The sequence below is a fragment of the Sinocyclocheilus anshuiensis genome, unplaced genomic scaffold (genome assembly GCF_001515605.1).
Source record: "Sinocyclocheilus anshuiensis isolate Anshui unplaced genomic scaffold, SAMN03320099.WGS_v1.1 scaffold14, whole genome shotgun sequence".
Classification (NCBI taxonomy): domain Eukaryota; kingdom Metazoa; phylum Chordata; class Actinopteri; order Cypriniformes; family Cyprinidae; genus Sinocyclocheilus; species Sinocyclocheilus anshuiensis.
In genome coordinates, this window is record NW_015544139.1 from 229460 (window position 1) to 252339 (window position 22880).

At 38.0% G+C, this 22880-nt stretch overlaps 1 protein-coding gene across 1 annotated transcript in view; it reads right to left on the reverse strand.

The window, feature by feature from the left end:
- LOC107695012 (eukaryotic translation initiation factor 2-alpha kinase 3-like) overlaps positions 1–22880 on the reverse strand; it is a 43207-nt gene that overhangs the window by 2433 nt on the left and 17894 nt on the right. Inside the window, exons 2-10 of the mRNA XM_016494773.1 lie at positions 11508–11637; positions 5753–5947; positions 5498–5628; positions 5000–5294; positions 4727–4892; positions 1658–2376; positions 1389–1562; positions 916–1017; positions 519–581 (exon numbers count right to left, since the gene is read on the reverse strand). Of these exons, the coding sequence (XP_016350259.1) occupies positions 519–581; positions 916–1017; positions 1389–1562; positions 1658–2376; positions 4727–4892; positions 5000–5294; positions 5498–5628; positions 5753–5947; positions 11508–11637 (1975 nt within the window). The remainder of the gene's footprint in view (positions 1–518; positions 582–915; positions 1018–1388; positions 1563–1657; positions 2377–4726; positions 4893–4999; positions 5295–5497; positions 5629–5752; positions 5948–11507; positions 11638–22880) is intronic.

Genomic DNA, 22880 nt, shown 5'->3' on the forward strand with positions numbered 1-22880 from the left:
TTATATATATTATATATATATAGTTACAGTTATAATATAGCTTAAATATAGGGGGCCTTTGAGTTAAAATAGTTGAGAACCACTTGCTTACAGTAGCAGTTTCAATACTGTCTATTTGAACGAATAACCAAAGGCAAGACATTTTTTATTCTCACAACAGAAAATGGTGGGAAAACAAACCTGTACTCTACAGAGTTGTGCTCAATTTTCTGTAATGTATGAATATATGAACGTATGTATAATGTATTTATATAAAACGGTATGTACTATACAGATACAGGTGATTTAACATTCTAAATGTAGTATTCTAAAACAGGTCTAACAACTGCATTCTGCTGCTGTATGAATGGAAAATATTAAGACTGGAGATGTTGATGTTGTAATTGTAACTTGGCACCTATAGGGGGCACCGGAAGTGTTGTTCATCTTTAGGATTTCCCAATTGTAAGGTCACTCCCACTCCACCTCCCACATCCATTGCAAAATACCCAGCAGCATAGGCAAACAAACAAACTTACTTCCAGGACATTGGCCTTACAAAAAGCAACAGGAAACTGCAGGGCTCTGACCTCTGTGAGAGTCTGAAAGAAAAACAGTTAGATGTTTATCATTTGGTACAATTTCATAAAATATACTACTCAATTTTTATTCTTTCATTTAATTGATTGCATTAGCGTTCAAAAGCTTAGGGTCAGTAAGATTTTTTTTTTGGAAATAATTTATCCTAATACTTTTATTCAACAAGGACAAATCAAATTGATCAAAAGTGACAGTAAATACATTTATATTGCTACAAAAATCACAATATTTTTATTTTTTTGATCAAATAATTGCAGCCTTGGTAAGTTTATAGTAAGAGACTACTTTCAAAAACAAAAATCTTACAGGCCCCAAAAATCTGAACAATGGTCTTACCCTGACTCTCTCCATCTGGGTGCGGAATGGATAGAGAAGCTCAAAAAGAATCAGGCCGAGGGAATATATGTCTACCTTGTGAGAATAAGAATTCCCAGACAGCTACAGAGGGAAAAAGAAGAGACGAAAGGGAAAAAATAGTTTTTAAATAAAAAGATTTTTACATTTTACATCAAAATAAAAATGTAAGTGGTACTTGGCCATAAACATGTCACCCCTCCTTGATGCTAGAGTATTATGGGTGGTTACTAGGATGTTGTTACGAGTCTGTCAAGGTGTTCTTGGGCCAGTTAGCAACTACATAGCCACATGTCTAAGTCAAAAGAGCCCACCTTAAGTCTCTATGACTCTCAGATCCCTCCTTTATGCTGTTTTTATCTCCTGCCATGCAATTTGATCGTTTTATGTTAAACACCAGGACTGTTTTCACACTCAATTGTGTGCAGTTGGTGCAGTGAGTGACTGGAACTGACCTGTTCAGGGCTCATGTAGAGTTTAGTGCCCACTTGGCCAGTGTGACGGGCATAGACTGGCATTGGTGTGAGGGTACTCAGCTCCTCGTCATCTTCCTCCTGATCCATGGCAGTGACCAGTCCAAAGTCTCCCACCTTCACCACGTCATCCATTGTGAAGAAGATATTAGATGGCTGAGAGAAAAAGAGAAAGAAAGAAAAGAAAATGAATGAGCAGTTTGTTCTGGAAAACTCCCTCACTGCAAGTACGTTTCCTTTTCAGCACCTACCTTAAGATCTCTGTGCATAAGCCCTTTGCTATGCAGGAAATCCACAGCTTCTGCGATCTGTAGGAAGATGTCCAGGCACTGAGCGTGTTCCCTGAGCTCAGGCAGACACCTCTGAGCCATCCAGTCCTTCAGGTTCTCCTTCCTGCACAGCTGCATCTGAATGTACAAGTAGACCTTAGGTGTGAGCGGGGGCCGCGTGGCAGGACAGGGGGTGCTGGGGGCCAGGCTCAGAGAGGTGGGCCTTGAAGGTAAGGAAGCGGGAGGTCCCGCTGATACACTACACTGAGGTTTGGGGTCAGACTGTGAAAGGCACGCAGGTGGCACTGGTGTACTTCCGCTGAGGCCACTGTCATTGTCCTGGTGTTCACAACCTGAGTCCTCGAAGACGATATCGAAGGAGGAAGAAGTGCAGTCGCCATGAGTAACTGTGCGGGGAGGGCAGAGCTCAAAGGAGTGTGGGGAATCTGAGACCTCCAGGACAGCGTCTGGGTCAGCCTGACTGTCACGCTCTGACATCATACTGTGCGGCCCCAGGCCCTCCACACACACTTGATCCCCGACGCACACGCTCATGTCCCCACCAGCCGCACACATGCATGAGGAGTCCACTGGAGAAGGAGTGGCCACAGGAACCTTGACTGAGAACGCCTCCATGTGGTCAGGAGAGCTCAGCAGCCAGTCAGCAGTACTGTAAAAATAAATAGCAGTTAATGCCCTTGCTTCACTAAGATACACCAGATTTAATTTTATAATTTCGGTAACACTTTCTATGAAGCCCGTATTTATAATACATTATAAGGGTATTCTTAAGGCATTATAATGAATGAATAATGCAATATAAAAAACCTTAGAATATGTTGTATCATCTCATAAATTATCATAAGAACAGTTTTAATGTATTATAATACTTACGTATTTGTGGTTATAGCATTTAAGAGAATGATGATGATTTATAACACACGATGAACATGTTGCATCCACTTAAGTTACAATGAATTATATATTCCCAATATTAAATCCCCAAAATATATTTCCTATATTTTTTTCTCAAACAGCCAACAAATCAGTTATCAGATGAATGTGTTCACATTTGCTTTGAACTATTTTTATTGTGATATCAGAATGGTTATTTTGCCGGTACCCCTTAAACAACTGTTGATAATTAACTTTGCAACTACATGTCAACTAGCAGCCATTGGAGTATTAGTATGTCTGCTAAATATCTGCGAACACTTTATTTTGATGGTTCCCCAACAGACATTCAACTCTTTAAGTACGTCGACTTATTCTACCAACCATAACCTTAACCTAAGTCTATTAATGCTCTAAATGAGAGTTAGTTGGCATGTAGTTGCGAAGTTGCTTATAGTCAATAGACTAAGGGGACCATCAAAATAAAATGTAATGTAATATTAAAAAAAAAATGCATTTCTTTTTTTTCATTTGAAAGTATTACAACTGATCTTAAACTAGCTCACAGAAAAAATTAACATTAACCTCAGGAAACACTCAACCACTCCTAACCTCTCACATGATGTAGTAAGATATTGTGCAGATCTTAAACAATGTCACGATATGAGATAATCCATTATATATTAAGTAGATTTAATATGATATTGTGTTTTATAAATAGTCATACTCTTAAAAGTTATAACCACAAATGCGTAAGTATTACAATGTATTATAATTGTTGTTATGATTATTTATGAGATGATACAACATTTTATACGTTTTTTTTTATAATGCATTATGCATTCATTATAATGCCTTGAGAATACCCTTATATTGTATTATAAATACAGGCTTCATAGAAAGTCTTACCATAATTTTTTCTCCATCTTTCTATTTGGTGACGAATTAAAAAAATAATTTCAAAAAATTTCAAAAGAACATTTAAAAATAAATAAAAACAAAAACCTTTTGTAACATTATAAACGTCTTTACTGGCACTTTTGATCAATTTAATGCGTCCTACCTGAATAAAAGTTGTATTAATTAATTTAAAAAATTTTTAATACATTTTGAAGATTTTAAAATATTAAAATCTTACTTCAAACTTTTGAATCGTAGTGTATCATGGTTTTCAACAAAAATATTAAGCAACATTGATAATAACATTATAAGAAGAAATGTGCTAGGCAACAGATCTGACTTTATTTTAAATTCAAAGTAAAATATTTAATAATTACACCATTTTGTATTTAGTATGATTAAAAAAATAATTTAATAGACATTGCAACATCTCTAAATATTCATAACAATAAAACATTGTATAACTAAGAACAACTATAAAAATGTTTATTCGCTAGAGAACTTTTTCACGACTTTTAAAGGCCTAGAAATCACCATGACTTCAAAATTATCTGGCTATCCATGACCGCAACAACCCTGAATTTATCAAAAGTCACCAAGTTTACATTCAAGGGAAATAATATGCTATAATATGCTGATTTGCTGCTTAAGATACATTTATTACTGTTATCAATGTTAAAAAAACAGTTGTGCTGTTTAATATTTAATTTTCTAATCTTTCATGATCAGAAATTTCAACAGAAAAGCAGAACATTACTTCAAATAATGACATTTATCATGAATTTTAAAACAATAAAAATGTTTTTACTGTCACTGATAATCTATTTAATGCATCCTTGCTCAAGTATAAAAAAAATAGTTTTCAATTAAAAACCGTTACTGAACCCAAAATGAGTAAATACTAATACTAATACAGAATACTAATTTTAGCTGAGCAACTGTATTAACTATGTTTAAAGTTGGCTTTTCAAATTTTGAGTAAACAGCAAAGTTATAGCCCTTGTTTTATCATAACGGTTGACTGACAGGTCAGGACGCGGTCCTTCCCTGTTGCCCCGGAAGCATCAGGATGCAATAGCATTTACCACCTCCAAATGTAGCTTGAATGAAGGGATCCCAAAAACATTTGAGACACAGTTTACACCTGTATTTAGACCTGACTATTAACTGGTTCAGCCAATACCAATTTTTATACCAGATGTAAACAGGTTCTCTTACACAATCATGTGTGTAAAACAAATGTCAAGTGTGTGTTACCCAGGTAAACGCTGGACTCTGTGGCCCCGCGGGCCTCCTCCATGATGTCATCATCCTCCTGAGCTTCAGTCTCAGTGTGGGAGTTATAAGAGTTGTCATCGAACAGGCTAATGGGTGTCACCTTCCCCCCTCCTACCAACCATGCAGAGGCAATGGGCGTACAAAACTTTACAAAAAGGAAATAAAAGAAAAAATCATGAGAAATGTGAATTTGTTCATCACAAGTTTCAGCTGAGACCCCAAACGGCAACAAAACAGGTTGAGTTGTGTTACCTGATGCTCCCAGATCAGCTGTCCTTCTGGTTTGGTGCTGAAGGCCATGACTTTCCAGTCCGGCACAGAAACCTTAATGACCAGGTCTAAGCCCTCTACCTGAGTGTGCGAGTTTGGATGCGTATTAGCATGATTTTTGGTTTGTGCGTCTGTTTCCTCTTGGATGACGCGTTGTGCTTCATGTCTGACCTCTCGCCATGTCTCCCCATTAGATGCCTCCCCCTCCAGAAAGTTGATGTTGGACTGAATTTCTGGGATGAATTTTAGCTCAAAGTTTCCCACGCTGAAGTTCCATCTAACAGGGAGAGAAAACAGAAAACAACTGGCATTTTACCTGGACGACTACTATTCTACAATTGTTTTTCAATATCAAGCTGCCAAACTATGCGATGCTGATACAAGCTAGCATATCGTGCATCCAATCTACCTCTGTATCATTTGTGAACTCAAAAGCAAGGTCACATGAAGCGCTCAACAGAGCCTGTGGGTATTTCTTACTTCTCAAACCCGTTGCGAGGCCTCACGGCTCTGACAGTTTTCTGTGTTCTCTGGAATAACAGTACGTCCTCTGGCTCTCCTTCCTCGTCTCCCCACCGACTGCAGCCCACCACTGAACAAATATACTTCAACTACAGAGAAAAGGAGAGGCAGGTTAAAGCGGACAACCAATACTATATGATAAAAGAGTTTGCATAGTGCCACAACAGCACATCAATCATTTATTGTTCTATTGAAAAAAAGGGTTTGAGTTACCTTGCCGCTGTATGCGCCAAGGCCATACATGGTGAGGGACTTGCCCCCTACAATCACAGTGTCCTCTCCGATGCGGTACGAGGAGTCCAGCAGGGACTCAACACTGAATGGAACAGCCTCCATACTCTCCCTGTCCCTGTTCCACTGAAACAGAGCTCCATCCAGAGAGGGAATGAACATCTTGTTCCCAAAAATCTGAAGAACAGAAAGAGTTCATGAGAATCTTATTATTTTTGATCTGATTGTTGTGGTAAATGAGTCAAAGTGGCACATGATTTTTATCTTGGGAAATATTTCACGTTTTCGATCATCAGCAGCAGCAGGGTGGATACAATGAGCAGACCATGATGGATAGAGATAAGGGGACAGGCAAAACTGAGACTGACCAATCAGCTTTGAGTCTGTGCGTGGCATTATCACAGGGTGCCATTAACATTTGGCGCTTGGTCTAATGTTGTCCGATGAGTTACACAATCCTACACATCCTTAAGGATAAACAGGGACTAATGGGCACAAGTATCCTGAACACACACACGCACAGACACACTGATAAAAAAGAAAAGGCCATTATATAAGGATATTGTGCTGTATATATTGATATTATACTGACCCTAATCCAAAAAGTGATCTCAGCTCAAGCAGACACATTAAAAAATGGGGGGGGGGGTGGTGAGTGTGGGATCACTGACTTCCTGTAGTGCTAAATCTAACCTTGACAACTGGTATGGACCAATAGGAAGCTGAAACACCATGAGAAAGCAAGCACCTGGAGAACGAAAACATCCACTGTGATTGGCTGAGAATTGAAGGGATTAGCTCATCTGTCCATCACATGTGGGTGGGCGGGGCTTATGAAGAGCATGCAGTGGTACTGAGGGTAAGAGGTTTAAAGTGAGTCTGTGTGTGTGTGTGTGTGTGTGTGCGCGCGTGCTGCAATGATGACTCATCACTGTGCTACATTGTGTTAATCCATCATGTGATCTATTTGTCTGATCTCTATTTGTCTGAGCTCTACAGGAGCTTGACTTTGGGTGAGATTTCAATCATCCTCAGCCCTACTACATCCTAAAAATCAATGAACAATTAAAGCCAATCAATTAGAAGAGCACGGATTTAACCCCAGCCAATGTCCAGAACTTCATTAATGCCATTAGCTGTAAAAGAGTGCTTCTGAAAAGCTACAGTGTCAGCTACACAAAATGACACATCTATTTAAAAACTAGTATGCAAGCAAAAAATGTAATGCTTTGTCTCAATTAATATAACTATATGATAATGTATTAAAATAATATAATTATTTTAAAAAGTTATATAAAATAAAAACCTCAATTTCATAGCATTGGAGAAAAACAAACTTATTTTAAAAACTACATTTATTTCACATTTATTTTATTTTACAGTACATTTATTCTAAAGAAAGATAAACAGACTTTAAGCAAATCATTCTGCAAAAAAAAAGTTAGTGGACGATAGCTAATTTAATGAACTACACCTGTGATTACTCTGCTAGGACTTGAGAGGAACTGCCTACATACATTCACACCTGGTTAAAAGTTACTGTTATGGCTTTATTTTTAATATACTATACCATTTTACATTCATTAAAAAAAAAAATATCCAGTGTCCAAAAACTCCCAGTGTCCAAATAAAAAAAATAAAATAATAATAATACATGCATAAGGAGGCTCCAGTGACTTTTCAGAGAATGAATTTTTATTACACAACAAGGAGGTTTTATGGCTTACATGAAAGGAAGACCAGCTTTTAAACCTCTTAACTACAAGCTGTAAATGTAAAAGGTCAGCTGCTTTTTACGAAGTGTGTAATTTAACCTCTACAGTATCTCATGTCAGTGTGCTCTGGTATTTAAACAAATGTGAAGCTTCAGTAAAAAGACACATGGCACAAATTGTCATGCACTGGATTTCAGGGAGGACTGAAGCACCAAGCTGGTAGCCTGGTATTGAAAATGCTCTCTGACAGGGGATATTTGGCAAAGCTCTTTTTTGCACTTCAGTGGCAAATATGGTGTCAACTGCTCATGTATATAATTTAAAATGCCACAGAAGCTGTAGTTTTGATGGGCCTCAATAATTAAATCAAGTTTTGATGGGCAATTTGATGGGCAAATCAAGATTTTGTTATTTCTGTAATATCCTCTCTTTAATTGTCAACCATAACTTGCCACATCATATTTGAATGTACATGAATATGGTTGAAATTTGAGAGCTTTTGCAGTGACTGTAATCAGAAACCCAGATACACTGGAACACACTAAGCAACGCTGGCTTCAGTTTCCTTTAAATTGGATGATTCCTACTTTGCCATCGTGTTCATTAAAGAGTAGGGACCATATGGACAAAGAAAGCATGTTATCAGACTGAAGCCCATAGCAGCCCAACATGAATCAAATACTCAGTTCAGTTGTGGGCAATGACTTCTGGAATCTTGTTTGACACATTCAATTTGAGGAATTTAGCCAAAGGCAGTCTGGCCCTTGTCTTAAGGGATCACAGCAGGTTTGAGTATGAAGTGTGTCTATGTAGGCAGGATATCCCTCTGTACTCAATGACCTCCCGCAGATGATAGCGCTCCACTGAGTCTGACACAAAGCATTACATCAAGCTAGGCGCAATCCCCTCTCCCTTTCCTGTTCGGAAATCTCTCTGTCTCCCACACACACAAAACATATAATTTCACACTTTTCCTGGCACAAAAATCACTTTAGTGCACCCTACATACAGTTTAAAATCAAATAAACACACTTAGGTCTACAGATGATATGCTATCAAGCAAAACAACAACCCAAAATATTTACAGTTTACCTAACGTAATAAAGTCGTTCAGTTGTTACATCAATTTGTAGGCCAACCTGGAATATACGGGTTTCAGAACGATTCAATTTAGAAGTAAGATAAGGCCTGTGGTTAAGTATGTTGTAGAGAAAACCGTGAAAGTCTCTTCTTCACATGTTGTTAAACACTCTCCTGACAATTTGCCAAATTGTTGGCAACTGCTAATGAACTTCTATTATCTCATTTGTGTGTTTTTGTATGATCTGCTTTCGCCCCATTGAGATTTAGGCTTTGAGGTGGACCCTTCATGCTTGCTTTTCATACAAATAAAACTGTACAAATTCACATGAAATCGCCAACTATTAAAATAGTTACGTTTTCTCATGAGATCGGTTTGACAGATCTTACTTTACTCATAAATCAAAAACCATCATTCTAAAAATCAAACGCCAATATTCTTCTGGGTTTTAGGACTAAGCAGCATTATTGTGAAAACGCTGATGCTCCTTTGCCTCTTTTCATGACAGATGAGATATTTAGAATATCAGTGGAGTGCCATCTCTCTTAAGTTGACATCACTGACATACACAAAAAAAGAAAGCAAAAGAGCAGCACCAAAATGACACTTCAAAGAGCCGCGTGTTCGCAGAGCATTGTGCTGTTGAGGAAAACAAATCTGAAAAGAAATCTGTCGAGAATATGTCAGGGTCATATTTTACTGCTAAATTAAAAGAAAGAAAAGTTATATATTATATATAAAAAGTTATATATAAAACATGAAGCCCGTTTTAAATATAATTAAGTTTTTACCATTGTAATATAAAGCAAAATAAAAAACGGGCCATTGAATTATTGAAAAATAATGCGTACCCGTGGTGGCAATGCAACAATAATGCAAAGCGGAGTGGCAGTTACATCTTGGGTGTGCATTATTTTTTAATAATTCATCGGCCTATTGTCAATTATTCTGCTTATACCATGGTTACCACACCTCAAGACATTTGTCAAATATTTTATTTCAAGACATTTATGCTTTTTTTTGTCCTTAAGATGTGTATGTTGAACTACTTTTTTTATTCGTCCTATCCCAAGCCTCCATTGCTAACTCAAAAATAGAACTAATAACGGAGGCTTGAGCCATTGATAAGCAGATAGAGAGAGAGAGAGAGAGACGTCTGTGTGGCTTTGATGTTGCATTTGTCTTTGAATGGCCTTTTAAATAAATGAAATAATCTGGTGAAGTGAAAACTGTAATGCGGCCAAAAGACCATAACCTACTTCATAGAGGTGCACTTACTGAAAGATAACAGCAACTGTAAAGCATTTGTCAACCAATCAGAATCAAGCATTCAACAGCCCCGTGATAGGAAAAGAAGAAAATTGTTTATTACTTATATTTAAATTACAAAAATCATTGTATCACAAAACTTATTAAAAGAAATTAAATTTCGTTTTAAAAAGAAAATGCTGTACTGCAGTAATGAGGATGATCATAATTATGAATTTGAAAAGGTAAAACATTACAGTAATGGGAATTTGGTGGCACAATGTTCTTAATTGTCACAGAAATGTCAAAATGCTAAATATCTTAATGTTCCTAAAACATGCTTCCAAATATAGGTTTTCAGAGATTCAAATGACTTTATGAACTTAGCTTTGTCTACAGCACAAGCCCGGTAGTGTGTCAATACCTTTATTCTGTGAGTCACATTAAATTATTCCCTTTGGTGCTGCAATCAAACAAACAAAATGGCATCGTGCATTGAATAGTGTGCAGATATACCAGATTTTCGGCTCATTGGATTAATGTACTTTAATTACAACTGTTCGCTCTATAGACTAATAGATGAAAGGGGGTGTATGTGTTTGTTGGGTGGGGGGGTCAGCATTCTTATGGATGACATCATCCCTCACATAAGGCATTACCTCATTCTTCAATCCTCTCCACATGACTCACACCACACTGTCAGTGGCATCCCTCTCCACCCCCCATCTTTCTTTTCCTCATTCCTCTCATCTTTCTCATTCTTTCTCTCCATCACACCTCCCCCTCGTGTTGAGACAGCGTGTTTCTGCAGACAATGCTGTTTACTGCTGGCCTCTCTCCTACTGTTGAGGCATGCTATAGGTGACTGCTTTCTATTGGCGCCATGGCGAGGGCCAATCAGAAGGGGGCAGACTGCTCTAATCACTGAGCAGAATGCCTTGTAAGGCACCAGCTGAGCCAATCAGAATGGCTGGTTGCTAGGCACCCAGAGGTAAAAGATGAGGGGAGAGGAAGATTCTAGCCAATGGATTTCAGGTTACCGCCAAACCAGACAGGGGGTCAACACAATCACTCACATACATGCTCATTAAGCTATATACACACACACATACACAGAGTAAGAAAAGGAGAAAAAAAAGTCAAAACAGATCATGACATCCTTAGACACCACTAATTCTTAGCATTAATCAAGCACTTCTGTAACAATGTACAAAAATCTAATTATAAGCCTGTTAGTGCAGCGCCAATGTTTTCTCCGTGTGTTTGTGTAAATGTGTGCATGCGCACAGACGCAAAAGTGCATCGCTGCCAAACACTCTTCCTCCAGGCTAGTCTTCAGTCTCTAGAGAGTACGAGTCTGTGATCTATGTGTGTGTGTGTGTGTGCGTGCGCGTGTGTGTAACTTGTTTCAGATCCAATTTCCTTTGGGCAATGTCTCATTCTCTTCTGGGGTAAAGAGGTTCAAACAAACATCACCTTTTCCCACACACACTCACACACACAGGCACACATTTACTCAAACTCTTATGAACAACAGACAAACGTGCAGTGAGCATGTTTGGGGAGAAACCCTTCTTATGTTGCATCAATGCAAATACTACAAGAAAGTGTTTAATAATTCTAACCAAAAAAAAAACAGCTGATGATTGTTAGCTTGTGTATTTTAAAGGTCGTGAGAAACTGCGTTCAGTACCTCTGGTTTGCTGAGGCTAGAGGACACTAGAGAGCCTGAGCCCACATCTAGGTCCCACTGCTTGCGTCCCTGGTTTAGAGGATCCAGAGCAGCGATTCTCCCATCCAGTGTGCTGATGATGACCAGAACCCTGTCAAACACATCAAATACACAGGTTCACAAACAGTGACTAGGGTTTCCATCACTCTATACTGCACACTAGACATTTCCCTTCACCTTCAAGTTTGTTTGACTGAGACATTATAGGATGTATATGAATTATAGCCAATACAAATGTTATGACCAATAACAATACATGGCCAATATTAAAATACAATTTTGTCTAAATAAAAAAAAAATAAAACACTAAAACTAAAATAATTGCACATACTATATGTGATCCTACAGCTGTGTACACTATGAAAGAAAACTGATGTTCATTTTGAAATTAGCTAAAAATTACATTTAACTGGTATTAAATTAATAGTGTTTTCAGTGTTTTATTTAGTGTCTATTAATGTGGGGTTACATTATATATTGAAGATACCTACATTCTGAAGTAGGAAGAGGTAGTCTTCCTCACTAAAAGAATAGTCATAAGAAACGATCATTAAAAAAAAAAAAAAATCAAGTTCTTACAATGTCACTGGCAATATTTTAGGTGCATGTTGGTCAATAGCAAATATAATGCCAAAATAAGCATAATCCAATTTAATGGTGTAAAATTAAAAATATAAATAAAAATAACTTATTTTACACAATTTTGAAATCTAATCAAGAATGTTGTAAAATCATTGAAAGTAGTAACTGTTTATTATCTGTTAAGAAAGCAGTTTTGGCTGATAATTTTGGATTTATTACAAGTGCAAATTGACCCTTAAAGGGGTCATATGATGCGATTTCAATTTTTCCTTTCTCTTTGGAGTGTTACAAGCTCTTGGTGCATAAAGAAGATCTGTAAAGTTCCTCGTCCTACTGGGAGACGGCATCACAGTATGGTAGGGGCATAACATTTCCGTCACATGCTTGAGGCATTCGGCCAATCACAACGCACTGAATAGCTGGCCAATCAGAACACACCTCGCTTTTTCAGAACGATGGATGAGCATTGTAAAAATCGACGCGTTTCAGAAAGACGGGGCATAGAGGAGAAACAATAATGTACATTATATGGAAAATAATGTGTTTTTTGAACCTTAAACCGCAAACAAATTGCATTACACCAAATACACAACATAATGTTCTTTTTAGCAGCATCATATGACCTCTTTAAACTCTTAAACTCTGTGTGCATGCCAAACTATCACAAACTTTTTGTTCTTTTGTAGTATGCAATAAAAGCTAACAAGAACTGAAGTCTACACAGGACACTTCATGGCTAAGGTGCCAGGGAACTTTTTAATAGACAGGAGGAAACGCACCTGCAGGGTAGAGAGCAGGACTAAGAGCGAAGGAGTCGCTTTGATCAAGTCTATGAGAGTTAACACATCCCTTCAGACATCAACACTGATGAGGTCAGAATTTAAGGGACTTCAGTTCTGCTCATCTCAATGCTCTGGGCCAACACCATTTGTTCTCATTCTCCAATTGGATTGAAGAGCAGAAAATCCTATAGCACAGCACTCCTGATTGGCTGGAAGGCCCCTCCAAAAATATGAGGGCTGATTGGTTGTTGCTAAGCAGTGGGCATTCTGAGAATGAATGAGGACACTACACTGGTCCCACCCAGCCAAAAGAGTGATTGAGGGAAAGAAAAAAAGAAAAGAAAAAACCTAAGCGAATGAGTGAATTTTAATTTTAAAGAGAGAGAGAGCGAGAGAGAGAGAGAGAGAGAGAGAGAGAGAGAGAGAGAGAGAGAGAGAATAAAGGAAGAATATCAAATCACATTTTCTGGATGAGATCAAAGTGTAAGTGTATTCCACAGGCTGTTTAACCTCAGGAAAAATAAAAAGGAGAACAAGGGACTTAAAATAGAAGAAAAAACACTTGAGAAAAATTGTAAAACTAAATTGAAAAAAAGTCAACAGTTTGTCTGACATCACTTCAATTGTGTAGACTATATTACAACATAAACTGCATAAAAAGTGCCATGTGATGTAATTAATGTCAATGCGCACAAAATGAATTTCAATAATTTTGTGATAATGTAATATTCTAGGAGCACACTGAAACTGAACTCATACTCTTGTACTCCAACATTGTGTTTTTTTACTTTCCTATTAATTTTAATATCCGTTCACTTTTAATGACTTTTGTCTCATTTTATTGCACTTTTATTTTATTGCATTTTACTGCACTTGCCTATCCTCACTTTCTACATGGTTACTGTAGTATTTGTCTCAGTCACGTGACTTTTTCCACTTATCTGGCATATTTATGACCATCAGCAGGGCAAAGTAATAGTGTTGAATACAAAAGCACATATAATGTTAACGTTATAGTAAATGTCAATATATACACCACTATTTTCAAGGAAATTAAAAATATATATAATGAGAAAATATTATGAAGAACACAAATGTCTGAATGTAAACTGTGAAAGGAGCTTCACTTTATCTTACAGTCGTTTAAAACTGTGCCTGAACACTCACAAATGACGCGCACCCTTTTGCCTCTCTCAACATTATTCTTGTCATGCTGTTTAACACACTTAGCACTTTACACACAAACAGATCCTTAAGTGCGCGTCCACACACCTGTGATCCCCCCTCTCGCTCTCACTTACGCTCTCGTCTCTCTCTCTCTCTCTCTCGTCTCTCTCTCTCTCTCTCTCTCTCTCTCTCTCTCTCTCTCGCTCGCTCTCTCTCGCTCTCTCTCGCTCTCTCGCTCGCTCTCGCTCTCTCGCTCTCGCTCTCGCTCTCGCTCTCGCTCTCGCTCTCGCTCTCTCTCGCTCTCTCGCTCTCTCTCTCTCTCACACAAACAGATCCTTAAGTGCGCGTCCACACACCTGTGATCCCCCCTCTCGCTCTCACTTACGCTCTCGTCTCTCTCTCTCTCTCTCTCGTCTCTCTCTCTCTCTCTCTCTCTCTCTCTCTCTCTCAGAGAAAGTCAAGAGATTCTCAACTCAGACCTGATGTAAACACTGCATGGAAGGGAAAAAAAACAACTAGGGTATCTGAGGGGTTTGGTCCAATCACAGGAGGTTTTCCTCCTCCCTCAGCCAATCAGGGATTAGATACGTTTCTGCACTTTCAATCAGAAACCACTCCTTTAAAAAAACACCAGCCAATGGACATAAAAAGCCCACTGTAACCATGCCACAGCGAGCAGCTTTTATCAGCCAAGTGTGAGTTAGCAAGTACCACTGCAAAACACACACATGCACAATAGGGGCATAGGGAGCACGTGGCCAAGTTGTGAAAACAGAGGCACACCGCTGCGGAGAAGCCGCAGAATTCATGACAGGTTAACAAAGTAGTACTTTGTGCAGACACAATTGTTCAACATGGACAACATGCAGAAACCTCACACAGCAATTAAGGGCGCACACTATTGCTGAAAAACACAATCACTACTTAGCAGTCAGATGTCCGTATGCACAAAGGCACAGATCCCTAAACGAGACCATATCTGCAGATTAAACTTTTTGTGTAGAAGCATTTTTTAAATTTGAACTAGCACCTCATGACTACACCACGTTATGTATAAGAAGCTGCAAAAGACACAGGCGCAAGTGGAATGTACAAAACATGGTGACATTAATTTTTAAGTAAATATAATGGCCGATATATTTAATCACCAAAAATTATTGAGGTCATGTACATATATTGCACGATAAGTCTATATATATGTATGTATGTGTGTGTGTGTGTGGAATAGTATAGTATATCAATCTGGCAAGTGTGTAGAATAGTATAGTATATCAGTCTGGCAAGTAAATTAATAAATTTACTGGCAATTATATTTCCAAGGTGTGCGTAGAGGGTTGAATGAATGAGTGAATGGTTGGTTGAATGGTTACATGAATGAATGATTAAATGAATGAATGAATGGTTGAATGAATGAATGTTTAAATGAATGAATGAATGAATGTTTAAATGAACGAATGAATGAATGAATGTTTAAATTAATGAATGAATGAATGTTTAAATGAATGAATGAATGAATGTTTAAATGAATAAATGAATGGTTGAATGAATGGTTGTATGAATGAATGTTTAAATGAATGAATGTTTAAATGAATGAATGGTTGAATGAATGGTTGAACGAATGAATGAACGAATTAATTAATTTTAGCGTATCTTTAAAAAAAAATCTAAAATTAAATCTGGCCTCACATTATTAAAAACTTCTCATAAGAATTAACTGAAAAGTAAAAGAGACCTAGAGGAGTTAAAACTAGAGATGCACCGATCGATCAGCCAGGGATCAGAATCGGCCGATTTTCCTCATGGTCGGCCCGAATCGGTGACCGGCCAATCAGTCTCACTTCTTTTCGATTCCGAGCCGATCCGTTTTGTTACCAGCGGCACAGGCAATAACGCGTGCTTACACTAAAAGCGCGCGCACCACCACTGATCTATATTACTGGAGCGCACAAGCTGCACTCAGTCTCAAACAGCTTGTGAGCCACAAATACCAAAATGAGTGGCTAACTGTGCTAAAACGGCTCATTTTCATTTAAGTTTTTTTGTCTTTTTATTTTTAAGTTCTGTAGTATTTCTTAACTGAATAAAAACTTACTTAACCTGAAAAACTTAATTTCATAGCTCTCTTTATTCTATTGCATTTATTTGTGCTGTTGTTTGCCATTTTTGTATTTGTTCTTATTTTATTAATGACTTTTTACTTGTTTTTTTTATGAAAATAAAACTTTGCGTTAAAGAAAAGTAGATTTTTGTTCTTAGAAAGAAAATCGGAATCAGCAAAAATCGGTATCGGCAGATCACACTAACAAAAAAGCGGAATCGGCCAAGAAAATTGCAATCGGTGTATCTCTAGTTAAAACCAAGTCCAATTCCAAATATTGCACATGCTTTTTACCTGTATAAGTTTAGATTCTTCTGAATAAGGGTGCTTTCACACTAGCACTTTTGGTGCGCACCCGGGTTCGATCATTTTGCCGTCTACTCGTGCGCCATTGTTACTAAGCAACAGGGTAAACAGCTGCTGGTTTGATGACGCAAACGAACCGCGGTTCGGACCCAAATAATATAATGTGAACAGTCCAACGGGGGGAGGGGGAGGGGGGAGCAATCGAACTCGGGTTCGGACCAAGCAATCGAACCAAGTGTGAAAGCACCCTAAAAGTCTCCAAAACACCATTTAGAAGGGGCATCTCTTCAAAGACTATAGAATCCACCGAGTCTCCAAAGTGAAAGGGATTTTCTGCTTAAGCGAGCACACAATAAAATATAGCACTGCAGTAGCATGCAGAGCTCAGTATTGAGCGTTACACAAAGCACTCGGCAATGCATTTCAAGGTACCATCTTTCCCAGGCAACATCCGCAGTACACAAACACGATGTCCATAACTGTATATCTCACTACAGAAAGAAGAAACACTCACCATAACATTCAATCCTTCAGATGCACACACCACAAGGAAAAAGTGCAGTCTGTGCATTACTTGTTGAATGTGTGGTGGACCACAAAACTGTGACTAACTGCATGACAATGCGTGTGCTAATTTAGGAGAGAAAGATGATCTGAAAAAAAAAAATAAAAAAAAAAACAAAATATATAACCAAAAGCTGACTCAAAAGATTTACTCGACATCTTTCTGAACATGTATGCATTTCTTTCTTCTGCAGAGCACAAAAGATTATATTTTAGAGAAATGATGAGACTCAAACTATTTTGGTTACAATTGACATTTTATGTACAAACACAAAGACATTTCTCAAAATATTTTATTTTGCACAAAGGGGGAAAAAAAAGGTTTGTAATAATGTGAGGGTGAGTAAATGATGGCAAAATTCAAAATTGGGGGTGAACTATGACTTTCAGACTAATGCAACCATTAAAAAAAAAGTTCTATATAATTTATTCTAACATTGTATTTATGGTGGTCTCCTTCATCATGCAGAGTTTATTCTCCATGTATTGATTAAAGCATTTACTCAGTGTGTCCGTGTGTGTTTGAATGCTTAATCTGTCCTCTGACTCCATGTCACGTTCTGACACGCCCAAGCTGCTATCACCATGCAGAACTATACGCGTTTCTGCCATCTCAATTGACCTTGCTAAATTTGGTCCATTGTGCAGAAACTTCTACTGCAATTTCACAGAAAAGCATTTCTAGCTGATTTTGATGATAAAACTAAACTAAACAGTGAAGCACACCTGTATGATTTTTCAATAAGTTCTGACACTCAGTTTGAAAAAAATACCAACACCACCACCACAAACTTGAAAACAAAGCAAAAAAAAAAACAACAACACGTAAGGCACGTGTCACACAAACTAATTCCATCATGCACAAGTCACTGTCATTTCACTCCTCTTTAACTCTGATCATCTTCCTCCTGTTTCTCTCTCTCTAACATGCGCGGTGCGGAGAAATCAAAACTCTGTCACATGGTGCTGCTCTCTTCCTATTGGACGAGTCCTGGCCTTCATCTAGGTGGCTGATTTGTTGTTGCTAAGCAGTGAGGAACCAAACTACAGAAAAGCCTAGGTCCTGACTACAGGGTCCTAGCGCCTTCGGTTTTGGGTCTCGATGTCCCCCCTTTACTTTCTCCCTCCTCGTCTCCCCAATCTCTCCCTCTGCCACACCTCTCCCATCTTCCCACCCATTGCTGCAGTGCAGTAAGGTGTGTCCTCTGCAATGAATGAAGAAACAGCTTAAAAAAATCAAACCATAAACAGAGCAAAAATCAATCTCGCAAAGTCAGGCGAGTGAGTCTCGCCACGAGTAACAACATCGAATTGACTTGCCGTTCATAAAACTAGTCTTGTTTTAATGGTTTGAGCAGCCTGTGAGATATTTCAAAAGTGCTCATCCATGTCAGCTGAAGTGGAAAATTTTGCATCGAAACATGCCAAGTTTGGTTCAGATTACAAGACGATGAAGTCTTATCGCAAAGTGATGAACTTCACTCGAGACCATGAGATCATATAAAACGATTCTGACAGTCTCTCGCTAGTTATCTAACCATCGAGTCAGACAAAAAAAGCTCACAACAACTAGCACACAAACTCTACCCTTTCCTTCCCTCCTGTTCTCTCTCTCTCTCTCCCAACTCAAATTCTGAGCACTTTTTCCTTCCAATCGTCTAATTGGCCAACAAGTTTACCAGCTCAGCTCTTCTGATTGGCTGTTGCTAAGCAGTAGGTAGTTGGAGCTAGACGTCTGGAAGAGTTTGCACCAGGCAGTGGAGAAGCGGCATCACAGTGTGTGTGTGTGTGTGTGTGTGTGTGTGTGTGTGTGTGTGGGGGAAGGGGTTCAGGACGGGTAAGGACTGACATATGGAGTGTTTAGTCTTTCAAAGCAACCAGTCCCCTTTATGGCCAACAGGCCATGTCCGTCTGACTATGATTTGCTCGTGCTTTCTATCAAAAAATATTTTTTAAAACAAAACAACAGGTTGATCATGTTTCTGGTGGCCTAAACATATACAAACATCAAATCTGAAACTGTCATATGTGTTGACAGCAGTTACCTCACACTTCATGATACAGTCTTAAAAATGCACCTCGAGCGAAGTGTTCCTTCCAAAAGGTCCCTCAGGAATCACCAGCAATCCAAAAATACTCACACCGAGACAAAGCTGAGCTACATTAGTCTATAGGCCATACCTGGATTGTGCTTGCCAATGGAACCACCAAAACAATTTAAAAAAGGGACACATAAGTACCACAAACTAATTCCATTATCTGTATATTTAAATAGCAATCGTGTTGCCTAGTCTTTACTCTAACAGCAGCCTGGGAATTGGTGTCTGGTTGCTTGCTTGCTTTGGTTGGTTGGTTCATCTGGGAGATCTTTACAATATGTTTGTTTGTTTTTTGCATTTTTCCCACCATCACTAGACTTTATGAACTGAACAACAGAAAAAGTTGATGAGAGCATCTTTATCACAAGTGCTCCCCACAATCTTTGCTTTTGTTGTGAGTAGATCTCTCCAGGGTTAGACTCCCATTTGCCAGTCGACCATGCTGTGCAACACATAAAACTGTCCCAGGAGAACACCACCCCCCCAGTAAAGCTGTTCCATATCACGGGGATGGCCTGAGGGTGTTGATTATCACCGCCGTGTTACTGAGAAGTGAGCACAAAGGTCTGGTTCTTGCATTCATGCATTATCAATAAAAGCCAGACTCGTTTTTTTATTTATATGTGATTGACGGTTGCTTGAACACTGCACATAAATGCATGAGATGGTTTGATATTGAGGATCATGGGGTAAACATGGAGAGGTGTGAGCGAGTGTTTAATCTTAGCAGCAGGTGTGAAGGCAGCTGCTACTCTCACCCCTGTAGAGATACCGAGCCACTGCAGTGTTAAACACACTATACAGTATTCCCTCGAGTGTGCATGACACATATAACTATGCCACCAGAAACAAAGACCAGCCCTTCCTTCCAGTGATATATGACTACTGTCAAGACAAAGTCCCAGGAACTTCACATTAAAGCACCATTGCTGAAGTGGTGTTTAAAACTGGATTTCCAGCAGGCTATTCATACATTCAGATAAGGCATCATTGCACTGATCATTTGCAACACATGTAGTGCAGGGAAAGTTGACATTCATATAAAACCCAACTACATTTTTTCCCTGTTTCTAGGGTTAATGGCTGTGTGGTTGCTTTAGAGTTGCAAGAAGCATGCATGTTATTTTAAGTTATTTCCTCTATAAACTGCAAATTAGGGATGGGCGACAAATTCTCCACACGATAAAAATTTGTCTTCCCGCGATAATAACGATAAAGTCTAGTTGTTGACATATTTCTGTGTGCGACTGTGTGGAGTGACGTGAAGGAAGGCGGACGTGAAATTGAGCAGCTCCTTCTACAATCTGGAACAGGTTTGGATAGGACTGTACAGTGCAGCAAAAATCGGTCTGAGCCTTGAGTAAATGTACTACTGTAGCACGTGTGCGACACAGTTTTACATGTGTACGAGTCATTTACAAACCTGTTGTTAAACAAAGATATTTTAATTTATTGACATGCTTTTTCTCCATATTAACTTCATAACAGTCGAGTGTTTGAAATACCTTATTTTTGTAATCAGACGTGGTTTCGTATCACAGAATAAGGCAGAAATCATACTATTTTACAGCATTAAATACAGTGATAAAGGCTATGTCGATTAGCATTGCATTATAAATATACTCTATCCTTATAAAAAATACCCAAGATTGCTTGAAGAACACAGATACCATATATTTTGTGCAATCGCATGTTTATTGTCTTCAGGTTTCCTCAGTTAAAATTTCTCTATCTGCCTTTTATTCAGCTACAGCGATCACTGGATACTTCTTCCTGGAGCATTACTTCTACTATGCATATGTGGCGTTTCTGCGCAAGGGCGCCCTCGGCTTCCAATATGAACTAAACAGTCATTACATTACGTGTGTACTCAGTAATGCTCACAACACCCTATTTTGGGTAAAAATAGGAAAGATAATACTTTTCTCTAAAGAAACAGGATTTCCTAAATTATCGTCATCGATATCGCAATAAATATCAGAAATTATCGTGATAAATTTTTAAGCCCATATCGCCCATCCCTACTGCAAATTATATGAATCTTCTCTTTCATTAGGCTATAAATATGTAATGAGGTGACTTTTAACAGAAGCAGCCTTCTCAGTAACCAACTACTGAAGGTACCGAGGTAGTCCGTCAGTCTAAGTGCCATTCAGGTATGCAATTAACTGCAGCTACATTGCCATCACCAATACCAGAGTAAGTGCATGTCTCATTCATTCATAATTTTGTGTGAAAATTGCAGATTTTGCTTTTAAGCTTTTAATAAAAAGGGATAGTTTACCCAAAAATTAAAGTTCTTGAGACTTCTTTTGTGGAACATAAGAGAAGATATTTTGAGAAATGTATCCGTTTTTTTTCTTCCATACCATGGAAGTCACGTCACAAAAACATGTGTTAGTGGTTACTAACATTCTTCAGAACATCTTATTTTGTGTTCCACAGAAGAATGAAAGTTGAACAGGTTTGGAAGAACATGAAAATGTGTAAATGATGACATAATTTTTAATTTTCAGGTGAACTATCCCTTATATCCCTCAGGGCTCCAGAGTGCACCTAAAACGGTCTCATTTGTGACCCAATATATTAATTTGAGAGTGATATTTTGCTGAGATCGCCAGCGGCGACTATATAAATTTACATGTTATGATTAAAAAATTTGCATGTAATGCCTTTTTTCCTGCTTGATTTGTGATCACATCTTTTGTTATTTTGACATAATAAACTGAAACAATGCGCATCAAATTTTTAGAGGAAAAACAGTCCTCATCTCTGCCGAACAGCAGCTAAAAGCAGCTCCAGTTGAGACAGCATTAAAGAGACTGAAAATGACAGAGACGTGCAAAGTACAAAAAGCAGTCTCTGTTTCGTGCACAACTAGAACATACTACAACAGGTAAATCTGTCAGCTGTGTGGACATTAGTAATTAGGGATGTAACGATTCACTCAACTCAAGATTCGATTCACGATACTGATTTCACGATTCGATTTTCTCATGATTTTTTCTAAACAAAATTAGATTTAAGACATTTTTAATGAAAAGGTGTCCATTTATTATTGCTTGGACAAAATGCTGCACATTTCTTTGTGAAAAAGAAATATGTCAAATAAAACTACATTTTAAATTTTAAAACAAACCCCAAATCTAATCAAATAAATAAGACAAAAAAAAAAAAAACTCTTCATATAAACAAAGGCTACCCGTGCTCTTTCCATTCAAAATTAGAGGCAACCACTGCATTTGAATCACAATCCAAACAAAGATGCTGAATACAGCAGCAGTTTTTTAAATCTAAATTAGATTGTATAATTTGAATAGGGATGTAACGGTATGAAAATTTCTTATCACGATTATAGTGACCAAAATGATCACGGTTATCAGTATTATCACGGTATTGTTAAAATGTGCTGGAAATGTTCAAAAAGTACTGACACACAAATCATTTCACCAAGTTTTACATTTAAAATCAACAAACAACAAATGAGTTTTTGTTTGCATAACTAAAACAATAATATTGCCAATGATGTCCGGATTTTAAATGACAACATGACTGACAACAGTTTATCTAATAGCATGTTCAAATATCTAATGTAAATGTTCAAATAAAGCTTTGAAAAAGTTTCATAAATGGTAAACCTCACATTTCAGCTTTTAAATAAAGAAAAGGGTCAAGTCAGAATGATAATTGATTAATAAATGATTATATGTATTTATCTGCTCCATAAATAATACTA